Source organism: Heloderma suspectum, chromosome 2, assembly GCF_057233095.1.
Source record: "Heloderma suspectum isolate Gila_16-S chromosome 2, 16-S_ref, whole genome shotgun sequence".
In the NCBI taxonomy this organism is placed as follows: domain Eukaryota; kingdom Metazoa; phylum Chordata; class Lepidosauria; order Squamata; family Helodermatidae; genus Heloderma; species Heloderma suspectum.
This window is the reverse complement of record NC_139459.1, coordinates 42,904,120-42,918,402: the sequence shown is the minus strand read 5'-3', so window position 1 is coordinate 42,918,402 and position 14,283 is coordinate 42,904,120. Positions and strand designations below refer to the sequence as shown.

The following is a 14,283-nucleotide window of genomic DNA, read 5'->3' as shown; positions in this document are numbered from 1 at the left end:
GATGGACCTTTGGTCTGATCTAACTGAACTCATACTTAAGGTGTTTTTCTTTGAACAGCAGGACCCCTTGCTGTATCAAACTTTTTTGAGAACTCCACTCAGTTTCAAAAATGGCTTGTCAAATGGGCATGGGGGCTGCTATTGAAGAACCACACATCCCAAGCTCCCTTGCATACACAGAATTAGTTGCATACTTTGGATTTGAGCTATAAATAATAAACGGCTACCCTATCCTGTGAGGTGGATGGAGACCCAAAATAGGAACTTTTCCGTTCTGACACCCCAGTTTTGGGATGCTCCCCCAATGCAGAATTTGAAGCCATTTTATTTGCCAGGGCCTTTAAGATGTTTTAGTGCTGGGTTGTTGTTCTGGGTTGCTGTTCTGGGTTGTTTTACTGCTAGCTTGTTTAACCTGTCACTAGAACATCCTGGAGGATCCATTCTATTTTGTTGTATTATTGTATTTTTAAGTCTATGATTACCTGAAGTGGGACCCCTGGGCTCAACAGAGGGGTATATATTTCTCAAAACAAGTGCAGAACTGAAACAGCAGAAATCAAATAAAAGGGTTAAAAAGAAAGGGAGGGGAAAGCGTGCATGAGAGGGCCTGGAACTCAAATAACCCACCATCTCCTCTTTTTATTTACTCTAGTTGTATGTTAATCTTTCCCCCCTTCCCTTTTGTCCACCTTATTTGTTAGTGCTTCAGCCTTGGGATTATCCTCCTGTCCTGTATTTGTACAGTGGCTAGCAAAACAATGTGGTCTTCAGCCCCTGGTGCCATCACAATAAGATAATGAACACTGCATCTAATTGATTCTGGAGGACAACACAGGAAGCATGACCCAGAGAAAAGCCTGTTTCTGTATCCCCTTCCCCGTCCCCCATAAACAAAGAAAAACAACCTTTCATTATAGAGTATCACAACCTCAATCTTCCCAGCAACTCAGAGACAAATAATGCAAAGTTTAAAGATCAGTTAAAATCACACCCTGAAGACCAAATGAAGAGAGCTAGCTTGCAGGTCACCCTGCCATGTACACTAATTAGAAAGAGAGTACTTTCTAATTAATAAAACACATTGATCTAGAATAAAACACAAGTGATCTAGAAACACTGAAGAAAACGTATTTTAGAGACCTTTCTTCTAATATTCCTAGCAAACTTTCCTAGAGAGTATTTTAAATACAGTATATGCACAATCTCCTGTATGCAAAATATGTTATATAATAATGAGACAGAAAATACCAAAACATTATACAATTATTATTTTTGGCACTGAAGTAGTATTTTTCTTTTTCTCGTTCTTTCCCTCCTTCTCCCATTTTAAACACTGCTGCTGGATTATAGTCTCACTTTTATAATATCAGATTAGATCTGATTAGAATCTGATTAATATCCAATTAGAATATATCTAAATTTAACCAACCCTAAATGTCTTGTTTTCATAGGGATACATAAGTTCCAGGCACAGCGTAATTGAGATGTAATGGGATTTCCATCCTCAGATATACACATTTACCTGGGAGTAAGCTCCATTGATCAGAGTGGGCCTTATTTCTGAGTAATCATGCAGGACAATCATAGGATTGTCCTGTACAATCCCTTTTCGATGTTGCTGCTTTTCAAGTGGAGGTTCACACATCAATAACACAAGTCTAAAGTCATGTGAACCAAGCTCTATGTGACTGGATGTTTTCGGGTAACACCCGACCCACACAAGATGTTATTCATGTGACGTACAGAGTTCGTTCTGCTCCTTCTCCACAAAAACTGAGCATAAGTCCCGGTGAGCATATGAACCAAAACATCTTTATGCCAAAGCTGCCAAACTATTCAGAACCACCTATTATTATTATTAGTAGTAGTATTTTAAACTGACCAATTAGCCCACCAAGTGTCCAGCAAGAAAAGGTTATGTGTGACAACTGACAACAACACAGTACCACATACAGATGCAGTAATGGCCACCTGTTTCAAGTTTTGAAAGAAACTGAAATAATAAACATTTTGAAAGCACAGCTAGTGACTTCACACAGAGTAAAATGGGAAAAACACTGTCATATTTTATAAATATAATCAGCCCACAAACATGACTGAGGTAAAATACACTCAATTACAGTCCAAACAAATTGGGCTATGCATGATAATCCTTACTAACAAGATTAAATATACTTTTCCGTTTGTGTTAATGTTTTATCAAACAAAAAAGGGAAACATGCATTAATTCTTTAATGACTACTGGAAATTAACAGCATGCTTGAGCAATATGAGAACTTTTAAAAAAGAACTCCTTACCAGCGATTTATTGATATAGCTCTCACTTATAACTATTTGGGGCTCTTCAGACATTATCCTCCTCCCCCATCATGTCAAACACACACCTCTACATGTGGGGATATCAAAAATTTGGTCTGGCATTGTATTACTTGCTCCCCCTATATCACTGTGCATAGAAGTGAACTCCCAAACCCCAACGTCCTGTGGTTATTTGAACACTGGAACTCTATACTTTCAGTCTCACAACCCACTCTACTCTGTTGATCTGTTCGAATCCTTTTCCTTCAGTGAACAACTGCTCCTTGCAATTGTTTGGTATCAGTTAACAGCCTAAGGGTGAAATCTTAAGTGTGGCGAGCCAGTGTGGTTTAGTGGTTAGCGTTGGACTGGGACTCGGGAGATCCATGTTCTAGTCCCCACTTAGCCATGAAGCTCACCGGGTGACTTTGGGCCAGTCACTGACTCTCAGCCTAACCTACCTCACAGGGTTGTTGTGAGGACAAAATGGAGAGGACGAGGACCATGTAAGCTGTCTTGGGTTCCTTGCAAGAGGGGAAAAGGTGGGATATAAAATGTAATAAAACAAAAAATCCCATGCATGTTTAGACAGAAAAAAGTTCTACAAATCCCAGCATTCCCCAGCCAGCCAGTTATTTATTTATTACATTTCTATACTGTCCATTAGCTGAAGCTCTCTGAGCAGTTCACAAATCAAACTTAAAATCACAACTTACAATAAAATAGCAAAACGTAATATAAAAGGCATAACTTCAAAACAGAATAAAACCAAAGTAAGAACCAAGATAAAAGCCAAGAGCAATAAAAAGATCTAAAAGTGCACTGATGCAATTTTTAAAACTGAAGGACTAGGAGCCTGGGAAAACAAGAAGGCCCTCACCTGGCACGGAAAAGACCAGCCCCCAAGCCAGCATTTCTGGGAAGGGCATTCCACAACCAGGGTGCCACCACTGAAAAGGCCTTCTTCTTAGTAGCCACCTCATTTGGTGGGGGCACCCAGAGAAGGGCCTCTGACAATTATCTTAGGGATCAGGCAGGGGAAGGAGATGATCCTTCAGGTAACCTGGCCCCAAGCTGTTTAGGGCTTTGTAGGTTAATACCAGCACTTCAAATTGCTTTTCATTTATTTATTACATTTCTATACTGGCCAATAGCTGAAGCTCTCTGGGTGGCTTACAAACTGGGTTCAGAAATGGACTGGCAGCCAGTACAGATCATAAAGCGCTGGCATAATATGATCATTATCAGCCAGTCCCCATTAACAATCTCGCTGCCCTATTTTGGACCAGCTGAAGTCTCCAGACCATTTTCAAAGGCAGCCCCATGTATCATGCATTGCAGTAACCCCTTTAAAAAACAGCATTTAAAAAAACTGTGCCACTAACTTGCTGCCTAACTTTATTAAAATTTGCCCTCACGGATTGAAACTTATCAAGCTTGTTTACATGTTTAATAGGTCCCCACATATTAAATCAACTAAAGCTTTAGGGCGCAATCCTATGGCCACTAGTCAGCGGCTAGACAGCCATAGGATAGGTCGGTCCCCGGAGAACTGACCCCCACCCCCTCCCACGCTGCCTCATAGGCAGCATGGATCGACCCCGCGCTCTGTGCTCGTAACAGCAGTGCGGAGGGGCAAAAATGGGGCATTCCTGGGGGCGGGGAAGTTGGAAATCCGGTACGACACATCCTGTGTGTTGTCTGGCTGCCGCTTCCCACGCTCCAAGGTCCCGCAGCTAGAAAGCTGAAATCGGCTGTCTAGCCACAAAAGCAGGGCAAGGAGCGAGGAGGAGATCCGTTCCTTACCACTCCTCCTGCCCTACATTGGATAGGCGGTCACCCCTGGGGTTGGAGGCGACCGTTGATCTTGATAGGATTGCTCCCTTAGTTGATTAATCTACCAAGTAATAGTTGCAGTCTTGCTTTATAGAGTTTTACAGAAATGTAATGCATTCTTCTACAGAGTGATTATAGTCTTGCAAATGTTATGTTACTAAGTGCAAAGCCCTGAGTCCCTTTATTCTATCATCTGTTGTTAGCAATCAGCACCTCCCTGCTCTTACGTACTTTAACTCAGACATGAGCTTTGAGACTGCCATATCAACAAACAGAAGAGGAAGTCAAGCCAGGGGATACCCATAGATGTGTGGCATGTGGGCTCCACCTACAGGACAAAAACTCTAATGGAAGTTTTAATGGATCATCACATTGAAAAGGAGAATTCCAATGTCAAGAAACTTATTTATTCCTAGTATTTATATACCGCTTAATATAATAAAACCCCTAAGCAGTTCACATATAAATTTTACAAAACACATTTAAAATACACTATTAAAATTAATTCAAACCACAATAACAATACAAGGAGCAGTAAGATGGAACAGCGTATGATTAATTGCAATTAATTACAAACCAGAGAAAGCCTGGGTGAACAAGAGCAGTTTCAGGAGGTGTTTGAAACATACCACATTTTCTGCCTCCCAAACCACATGGGGAAGGGTTTTCCAGAGGGTGGGCACCTCTGAGATATTACGTGGCAATGTTCTGTTGCTTGCGGAATGACCAGCAAGGCCACGTCTGAAAATCTTAAGGATTGGCTGGATATATGTAGGGGAAGACAGTCTGCTAGGTATCCTGGTCCCAAGTTGTTTAGGGCTTTGTATGATAGCAACATAATATGGCTTGGTATGCCGATAGGCAGCCAGTGCACTTCTTTTAACACAGGTGTTATGTGAACATAGCTGGGTGTCTGCACTAGCTGCAGCTTCCGAACCAAGCACAAACGCTTTGCACTTCTGCTGCAGATCTGATAACCGATAGCTGCTGAAGAAGGCAGTGCTACCCTAGTACCCAGAGCTGGTGCTGTATTAGTGCTTGGAATGAGGCGCAAAAGAAGAACGCATCTTCTGCCACCTTGGAGGAGTGGCTTGTAATGTTCCTAAGGCCCTATCTTCAGTGTCAACGTGCTGTAAGCCACCAAAGATACTGGAAAATTATTCTCTAAATAAACCACTTCATACAAGACAATGTCCTATGCAGATATAACATTCTGTGTAGGAAAATACACATGTAAATGATGTGACAAATGCACACATGTTAGTTGCATGTTGTGGCATGCAAATGTATTTCCTATATCAATGTAGGGAAAAAACATACTGTGTAAAGACCAAATACTGCATATTACTTTGTACCAGGGTGCATCAGGGAAAGATTGGCATATTTATTACACAGAGACCAAATTTCACCAGGAAGTGGCCTGACCATGATGACGGGGTGATTTCTGCTCCCACACTATCCAGACCACCCCCCACATGCCCAGAGGCAAAGGCCGAATCAAGGGTATGTCCTGCCCTATGCATTGGGGCAGTGACAAGCTGAGACAGTCCCATGGTTGTCATGGAGGACATGAAGTCCTGAGCTGGTTCTGTTAAGACAGCCTCAGCATGGACGCTGAAGTCCCTCAGGACCAGAGTCCTAGAGTTCTCCAACAGCACATCCAAGACAGTCTCAGCCAGCTCAGTTAGGGCGGCCATTGGGCAGCAGGCTGGGCAGCACATCAATAGCACCCTCAATCTGTCTCTTTGGCCCAACACAAGGTACTCTTTGGCCCAACACAACACAAAGCTTGCTCCAGGGCAGATGGGTTTCCTGGTAAATGAGACTGATTTTATGGATCACAGTGATTCCACCGACCCCTGGGTCTCCAACCTGAGCTGGTGCTGCACTGAGTAACCCGGTGGGCAAAGCTGGGTCATATCTACACCTCCCAGCTTATCCAGTCAGTGTTGGAGTGACTGTCCTCATGCCTTTAATCAACCCTCAACAATATTTAGGATTTCATCAAGTGGACTTTTTAAATGTTGTGGTTTTGTTTTTATCACTTCTGCGATGACATAAAACACTTCTTTAGGATTGGAGAAAAACAATTTCATCACAATTATGTTTTTGCTCTATGGCTACCATTCTAAATGTAAGATACAAAAGAACATTCCCAGTCACACGGGAAATTTGCCCCAATTACTGTAGGTCTTTTGGACTTGTGGTCCCTAATCAATCATCAGTACTGAACTGGCTGGCATATACAAGAGCAAAGGAAGAGATAGGCCTCAAGCAAGTGCTTATATGGAATAATTTATTTTGTGACAAGTGCCCAGTGTGTTTCAACCAAAGGATTCATAGAATCATAGAGTTGGAATGTGCCTTGGAGGTCATCTAGTCCAACCCCCTGTTCAATGCAGGATCCACAATACAAGATAAAACTACAGCATCTCAGATAGAAGAAGCCCCATTTTATCTTCATAATAACCTCATGATGTAGTTAGATTGAGGTGGTGGTGATTGGTCCAAAGTCACCCAATGAGCTTCATGGCTGAGTGGGAACTTGAACCTGGGTCTCCCTGGTCCTAGCCCAACACTCTAACCACTACAACATGCTAGTTCTCAAGACTCTTTACAAAGTGTCTAATGCTGACACACCAGTCAGAATAAAGGGTGGGTTCCCAAACTATATTCAATATTTGGAATAGATAGCAGAGCACAAAACACAGATAAGTACTATGCCAGGTAGCATAAATTGCAACTTTGCCCTTGAAGAGCAGATGAGAACAGGGATTGGATCCTTTTGTGATCACTGCTTCCATGTGCTTCTAAGGGGAAAGTAGAAATTTACACACTCAGGAGTCCTTCACAACTGACATGGAATGCATCTATTTTGTATAAGCACAAAATGTAGTGTGAATAGCCACCTTTAGACTCATAATACTTAGCAATGTAGAAAGGCACCCTTGAACAGTCATATCAAAAGAAGGGATTATTATGTTTTTGCATCTGAAATTTACCATTCAGACCAGTACAACAGAGCTGCTGTAAGTGTAAATGTAAATTATTATTCCAAATAAAGCATCCTAACTTTCAACACTCTGCTTGCTGATCTAACTTTCATATGAAATGAAGATGCTGATAGCTATTAGATGTTTCACAAAACTTTCCCAGAAACTCCCACTAAAGTCATGCACTATGGATTCCATTCCAGGATGGTTGACACCCCAGATCCATGAATCACTGCATGCTTTGAGCAATACAAGCTTGAATCAGCATCCTTAAAACTCTCTCTGGGGAATATGCCATATCACCAATTTCCAGCACATCTGTGTAAAGCAAGTATCACCTTGAAATAAGATATTTCATCTTGAAAAAATATTTCAAGATATATCATCTTGAAAAAATATTTTCAAGTTCAATTCCCCTTTCCTACAATTATTAAATGAAGCCCTTAGTAAGTTGTGGTAAGTTTTTTAATTTGAAGTAAAACAGACCCTAAAGGCTTGCAAGATTAATTCAACTCTGTTTACTTTGACATGTCTGTAACTGACCCAATATTTGATGAAATGCTAAATGCTGAAGACGCTGAGGAAAGGAGAGAACATTAATTAGTTACACATAAGAAAAATGCTTTAGAGGATGATTTGCATGGTGCTAATTGAAACTTCTATGCAGCTGTGAATGGATTCTTCAAAGATGCTTCATTTGTGTTGAAGAATGGTCAAGCAGGCTGGCAACACAGGACCCAGCAGGTCCCTGACAAATTTATAATTTCTTTAGGCCAAGTGATTGCACTGTGAGTCCCTGAGGCTGAACTTGAACAGATTTTTGGATGGGAGCCTATTGAGAATGCCCTGTAAAAGCAGGATAAATATTACAATTTGTATTTCTTCTATGTTACTTATTTTAAAAGTGTATCTGCCAATTAAATAATTATCTAAGAAAAAAAAAGCAACTTCGGAATTTAAGGAGGGTGTATGTTTTGAATCTTTTAGCCTATGTGAATGTGATATTACTTTAAAATAACAGCTAACCCACCCAGTGTGGGTTGTTGTTGAACTGTGGGTTATTGTGCTGTCTAAACGCAGTGCGTTTTCTGCAGGGTGGGTTATTGTGTTGTCTGAACACAGCGCATTTTCCTCAGGGTTGTTCATTAACCATGCAGTTTGGCTTGTTAACCACCCTGAACAATCCAACAATAAGCCATGGGTTCTCAAGGAGCCTTGTTTGAGAAAAATAAACCACACTGCATGGTTAACAAGCCACCCAGTGGAAAACGTACTGCATTCAGACAACACGATAACCCACCCTGTGGAAAACGTGTTGCTTTCAGAGAACACAATAACCCATGGTGAGTGAGCATGTTGTATGTACCCAGCCACTGCCTCACTATAGATTATAGATTTTTACACATTTGATTATGTATACTTACACACTGCTGCATTTTTAGCAGTTAATACAATTTTCAATATTAAAGAGAACTCACTGCTATTATCTAACAAGTCACACTAAAAAACTGCAGCTAGGTTTGTTGCAAGGGATCATTCTCTATCACTCCAAAGGTATCACACACCACTGTGAGACCAGGAAAGTTCATTTTCAAACTTTAAGTATATGTAAGTTTTATACAAGTGATATCTAGGCCATACCATATCAAAAGCTGAAATAAAGCTCATGGGAAGAATTAGAATAGAAAAACTCAGGAGGAGAAAAGGGTTGAGGAATGCAACACATTTTTAACATACTATGTGATCATACAACAGATCCCTTCAATATGAAAGCCAAACTGGAATAGAGAATATATTTAAATAGATTATATATTGTCAAGCAGAGTTGGCACACACCAGAATAGTGAAGAAAAGATTAGGGTAAACTACACATAGCACGCAGGCACATGTATCTTTACTTCTTTTTTTGGAAGTAAAAGGTGCCAGCTTTTCCCCAATCAAATCTCCCCCCCCCCCCCGCTGCTTTTCCCTTTGCAGAGTAAAACTTGCATTTTTCCCATCACTGGAGGAGGGGCAGGGGAAGCAGCTTGGTGTGTGTGAGATTCTGAGCAGAAAAATAGTCAACAGGGTAAAGAGTAAGTGTTCCCTCCCTACCTATTCTTCTACACCTGATAGCAGCCTCCAAGGCTGCTTTTCATTAAAAAAAAAAAATCCTGAGCAGAAGTCAGGAGGAAGTTACAGGCATGCATGGGTTGTAACTCCTAGTTTGGTCCTTAAAGGTGTTTTTCTATTTACAGTTACACTGGTTCTGAGAAAAATAAAGGTTGTAACAAAGCAGAGAAATAAAGTCCTTGCATAACCTTACTAAAGCAGTAGGAGTGGAAAAACCTCTTCAGTTAAAAACAAAAAGCAAAAGCATAGTTGGATGAGTTTGTTAATGGTTCTGTACAGTAATCTTTATGCAATCTATCAGAATCAGGAAAAGGCTTTCTTTCCCCCGGTATCTGAGAAGAAGTGATTTACCTCCTTAACAGTGAACAAATGTCCACAACCAGAGATGTCTATCAAAAACATGGACTGGACAAAAATGTTAAAGAAAACTGAGGCATTGTATGGGGCAGGTGGTTCTCACAGAATAAACTGTGCTTTCCTGTCAGGGGTCAGCTACCATATTTGAAGTGAAGGAGGGATTTCATATTTGGACAGATTTGTTATCAGTTTGGGGAGAGAGCATCACTGTCCCCTTACAGCACAAATAATATCCTTAACTTACTACAAAAGCATCTGGAATTGTTTTACTCAGCCTATATCCATGTTCTACAGATGGTTCAGGCATAATTCCTACACCTAATCAGGAAGAAGGAATTGGCTAGAAGTAGTAAGTCCCTGCAATGGATTTTGAAAAATCACATACACATTTATTAACACATAGATTTATATACCACTTTCTAGTAAACCCCCAAAGTGGTTAACAGGAATAATAAAACATAACATATAGCAAAAAAACCACAATAAAATAATCACTAGCTGATTACAACTGTACTGGCTGGGTCACCCCTCAGGGAAAAACTGCATGAAGAAGTAGGTCTTGAAGAAATGTCTAAAGACAAACAGTGAAGACACCTGCTTAATGTGAACTGGGAGCGTGTTGCAGAGGGCGGGTGCTGCCACACTAAATGCTCTGTTATAGGTACTCCTGAGGTGAACCTCAGAGGCATGCAGCCCCATCAGAAGAGCTCCTCCTGAGGACTGCAAGGTTAGAAACATGCAATGATAAAATAAAGCCTATTGAACAGGACCTTACATTTCTGAGTATTCGTGTTAATAATGTAACCCCTACTAGGCAACGCCAATATATCCTAAACAGTCTGCAATATGATGTATCAACTCAAGGAAACTAAAGAGCAGAGAGATATTGTATGTGTCATTATAGTGGAAGAAAATGTAAGTCAGTACTTTGTTGTCTAGTTAATGGCACACAGTTGTGGTCTGAGTTTGAAAACCATTCCCTAAAAGAAAGGGAAAGATCTTTGTGGAACTGGTACAAACAAAAGGATAACAGATTTCTATACTTTATCCAGTATATATTCTGTGAGCAAAAAAGACACAGAATCAACTCATTAACCTTCTAAACATACCCCCCCCCCATTGTGTGTTGCCATTCCTTTACAACATTTCATGAAGAGACATTAATTCTAGGCAGTATTTTAACTAGCAAATTAAATTTGAGTGCTTGGTGACGGTAAGATAGTGCACTAAGAACTATGTTCTTGCTAGAACAGCTTAGTTTATTTCACAGTACATTGTACATTTCTATCAGCTCTATACTATGAGGTGATGGCTGCCTTACCCAACCTGGTGCCTTCCAGATGTTCTGGTCTACAGCTCCCAGCATTCCTGAGCATTGGCCATGCTAGCTGAGACTGGTGGGAGCTGAAGTCCAAAACATCTGGAAGGCACTAGGTTGGGGAAGGAGGGGACTTTTCAGCACACACAGGTATGTAGAGAGGCTTATGCAAACACTACATTCAATACAAAGTAGGTGAAATAAACCCATCCTACCATGCACTGTCTAAGCAAGTACCCTAATGCATTAGCTTAGTATAATCAAACACCAGGCACAGAGTCTTCACTGACAAAACTGGGCCTCAGATGGCTCCACTCTATCTCCACTTTGTCCAGAAGTGTTACGACATTCTGCACATGATGAGGGAGGCAGCTGTTAGAAATGAAATAGCACCATCCCACTCTGTTGTACCAAAAGGACATCCTGGATCATCTCACAACAGCACTGCAAATGGTATACTGAGCCACATCCTGAAAGATTCTTTGCTGTGGCAGTAATTCACAGATCTGGACCTGAAGGCTCACTACTCTCGTCAGCTAACCGCATACTTTACAACCCATGAGTAAATATGCATTTCGTCACTGAGGTCAAGAGATGTTCAGATTTTTGCTAATTATTTCATCACAACAATGGTATAAAAATATAAATGCATATTTATATACATATATTCGGTAGTTATCTAAAAGCATTTATATGGTGAATAGGTAAAAGAATGAAAATATGAGGACAGGCTCCTCTAAATATCAAACAAAAAATATTCTGAAGAACAAACTTAAGAACATGTCATTTAACATTTTATTTAAATGGCAACAGTGGAATATTTGAAAGGTTACTTTACTGTAGACCAATAAGTTCAAAACAATGTATTACTCACCCGCGGCTACTTTTCATCTCTGTTTCCTCTTCTTTAGTTGTTTTTTTAGCAGTTAGACTGGTATCTTTCTTTAACTTCTTCATAATGCGTTCTTTCATTTGATGTTTTTCATCACTATCAATATCATCTTCATCACATTCTTCCTCCTAAGCGAACAGGTTGTTAGAGTATTCATTCATTTTTGTTCATATATATCTGGAGGCTTCATGTAGAAACAGACTTCTAAAACCATGAGATATTTATGTGAAGAAATATTTCTTATTGTTTTTAAGCTCTCCTCAAGAAGTCAAAACTCCAGTCTAGGAATGTTATGTTGTGACTAAAAGCTGTTGCCTCTACTCTTAAGTATTTTCCCCCAACGTTCAAATGCCTTGCAGCTTGAATTGGTTCAAAGAAATATTTGTATTGGATGTTTCTTATCACTATCATTTTTATCTTCTTAATCCTCAACTCAGCATTCAAATTATATGGGAAACTGGGATTGTGCTAGAGACTGAGTTTAGAGATTGTGAAGTGCACTTTACGCCTATGAGCCCCAGCACAAATATGGGGCAGTATCCAACGGTGTCATTTCGTAAATTCAAATTGCACTAGCAGAGTTCCACTGAATTTTTCTGATGTGCAAGCAATTGTCAATTATGCTTATGCAACGGCTTGTGCAAGCAGTTGCACAACAGGTTACACAAGTGGAATGCACAACCGGTTGCACAAGCATAATGCACAGCTGTTTGCACAAATGTAACTTTAGTTGGATTCTTCCCTTGTGCACAGTTCAGAACAAGTTTCCGTTACAGCAACATCATTTTCACTAACGGGATGACACAGTTGGATACTGCCATGGAGCCTAATGTTTAAAGGCACAACCCATATGAGCTGTACAGCACAAGAGCTAGAACTTAGGTAGACAACATGGCACCCATGGGTACCAATGTGCTCCAGGACACCTTTCTTGTTGTCCGCCAAGGTGCCCTAACTCTCCCACTTTTAGAAATATATGAACACATTTTCTTACTGGAAGCTGGGATTGTTGTGAAGTAGGTTTCTGTTGGTGCTGAAAACTGTGGGTTCAAATGAGTTGTTTGGTGTGCTGAGGCTCAGACCTCACCTCTTCCTTATTCTCAGTCTTTTGGGGAGGTTACTTATCCTTTGCCATGCCTTCCATGGTGGCCATTTTATGGTGGAACCCAGGACAGTTTCTTAAATTGCCGAATGTGCCCACAGCCTGAAAAGGTTGCCTACCCCTGACCTAGATGTACAGATCATGCAAATAGGGCATACATACATTGAGCCCACTATTCATAGATCCTTATGCAAACATCGGGTGGGGTGGGGAGAGGCAGGCAGGGCATGGGAAGGTGAGCGTGTGTGGGACAGCACAATCTATTCCTCATGGCATGTAGATTTGAGCATGTGCTCTCCTTTGTGAGCATTTTTAAATTAACAATTTTTATCCCATGTACTTCATATTGGCTCAGAACAGCTAAGTAGCCATAGTTCTGGTTTTGACCTTTAAAGTGCTAACCCAAACTTTCTGGAAACAGAGTATCTTAAGAATCCCCTCCAACCACATGAGGATATGCTACTAGTCATAAACAAAGATAAAGAAAAGCAACAGTTAGATGGGGCCAAATCCAACATTGCACCTGGACTTCTGCTTGCACAACAGGACTTTCCCCATCTCTCCTCTCCTCTGCAGTCCACTCCCCATTCTGCTGAGAGAAGCCATTCTGTGGTGAGAGTGGTTAATTGGATAGCCCCTATAGCTCAGCAGCTGACACATCAAGAAAAGTCACAGTGGCATGGTGGGTTTTGACACATGGCTTTCTTGCAAAGATTATAACTGTACAGCAAAATGGCCTCCAGATTGATGAAGAAATACAACTCACCTCATCTGAGTTATCATTTTCATTTGTTTCTCCACTGAAAGGCAAGACAACTTATGTAAGTAGATTCTTCTCTATTAAGTAATCTGAATGATATCAAAGCTACACTTAAAAAGAGGGGTACAAATATAACCTTACATAAAATACTTTTACTCAGGTTCCAGATTTGTCCTATCGTTGACTGTTTGAAACTGTTGTAGATATACGTTGTCTGTGTGTGTGCTGTCTGTTTATATGTTTGTCTGTAAATGGTTTCATACTTTGTAAAATGCTTTTTTAATGGCTTTTAATCTTAGTAAACCACACAAAGAGCTTTATTTATTTATTATTTATTATTTAATTTATTAATCGCCCATCTGGCTGGTCACCCAGCCACTCTGGGCGATGTACAAAGCATATAATAAAACATTTTAAAACAATAAAATTCTACAATAAAAACATTTTCTAAAATACCCTAACCCACCCCAAATGCCTGCCTGAACAACCATGTTTTTAATGCGCGGCGGAAGTTCATTAAAGAGGGGGCATGGCGGAGTTCCCTAGGGAGGGAGTTCCACAGAGTGGGGGCCACCACAGAGAAGGCCCTCTCCCTCGTCCTCACCAGCCTAGCTG

At 40.6% G+C, this 14,283-nt stretch overlaps 1 protein-coding gene across 2 annotated transcripts in view; it reads right to left on the bottom strand.

The window, feature by feature from the left end:
* Positions 1-14,283, bottom strand: part of CWC27 (CWC27 spliceosome associated cyclophilin) — a 162,329-nt gene that overhangs the window by 128,987 nt on the left and 19,059 nt on the right. For both annotated transcript variants that reach the window (XM_084833319.1, XM_084833321.1), the window contains exons 9-10: positions 13,675-13,708; positions 11,789-11,934 (exon numbers count right to left, since the gene is read on the bottom strand). In XM_084833319.1, the coding sequence (XP_084689445.1) occupies positions 11,789-11,934; positions 13,675-13,708 (180 nt within the window). The remainder of the gene's footprint in view (positions 1-11,788; positions 11,935-13,674; positions 13,709-14,283) is intronic.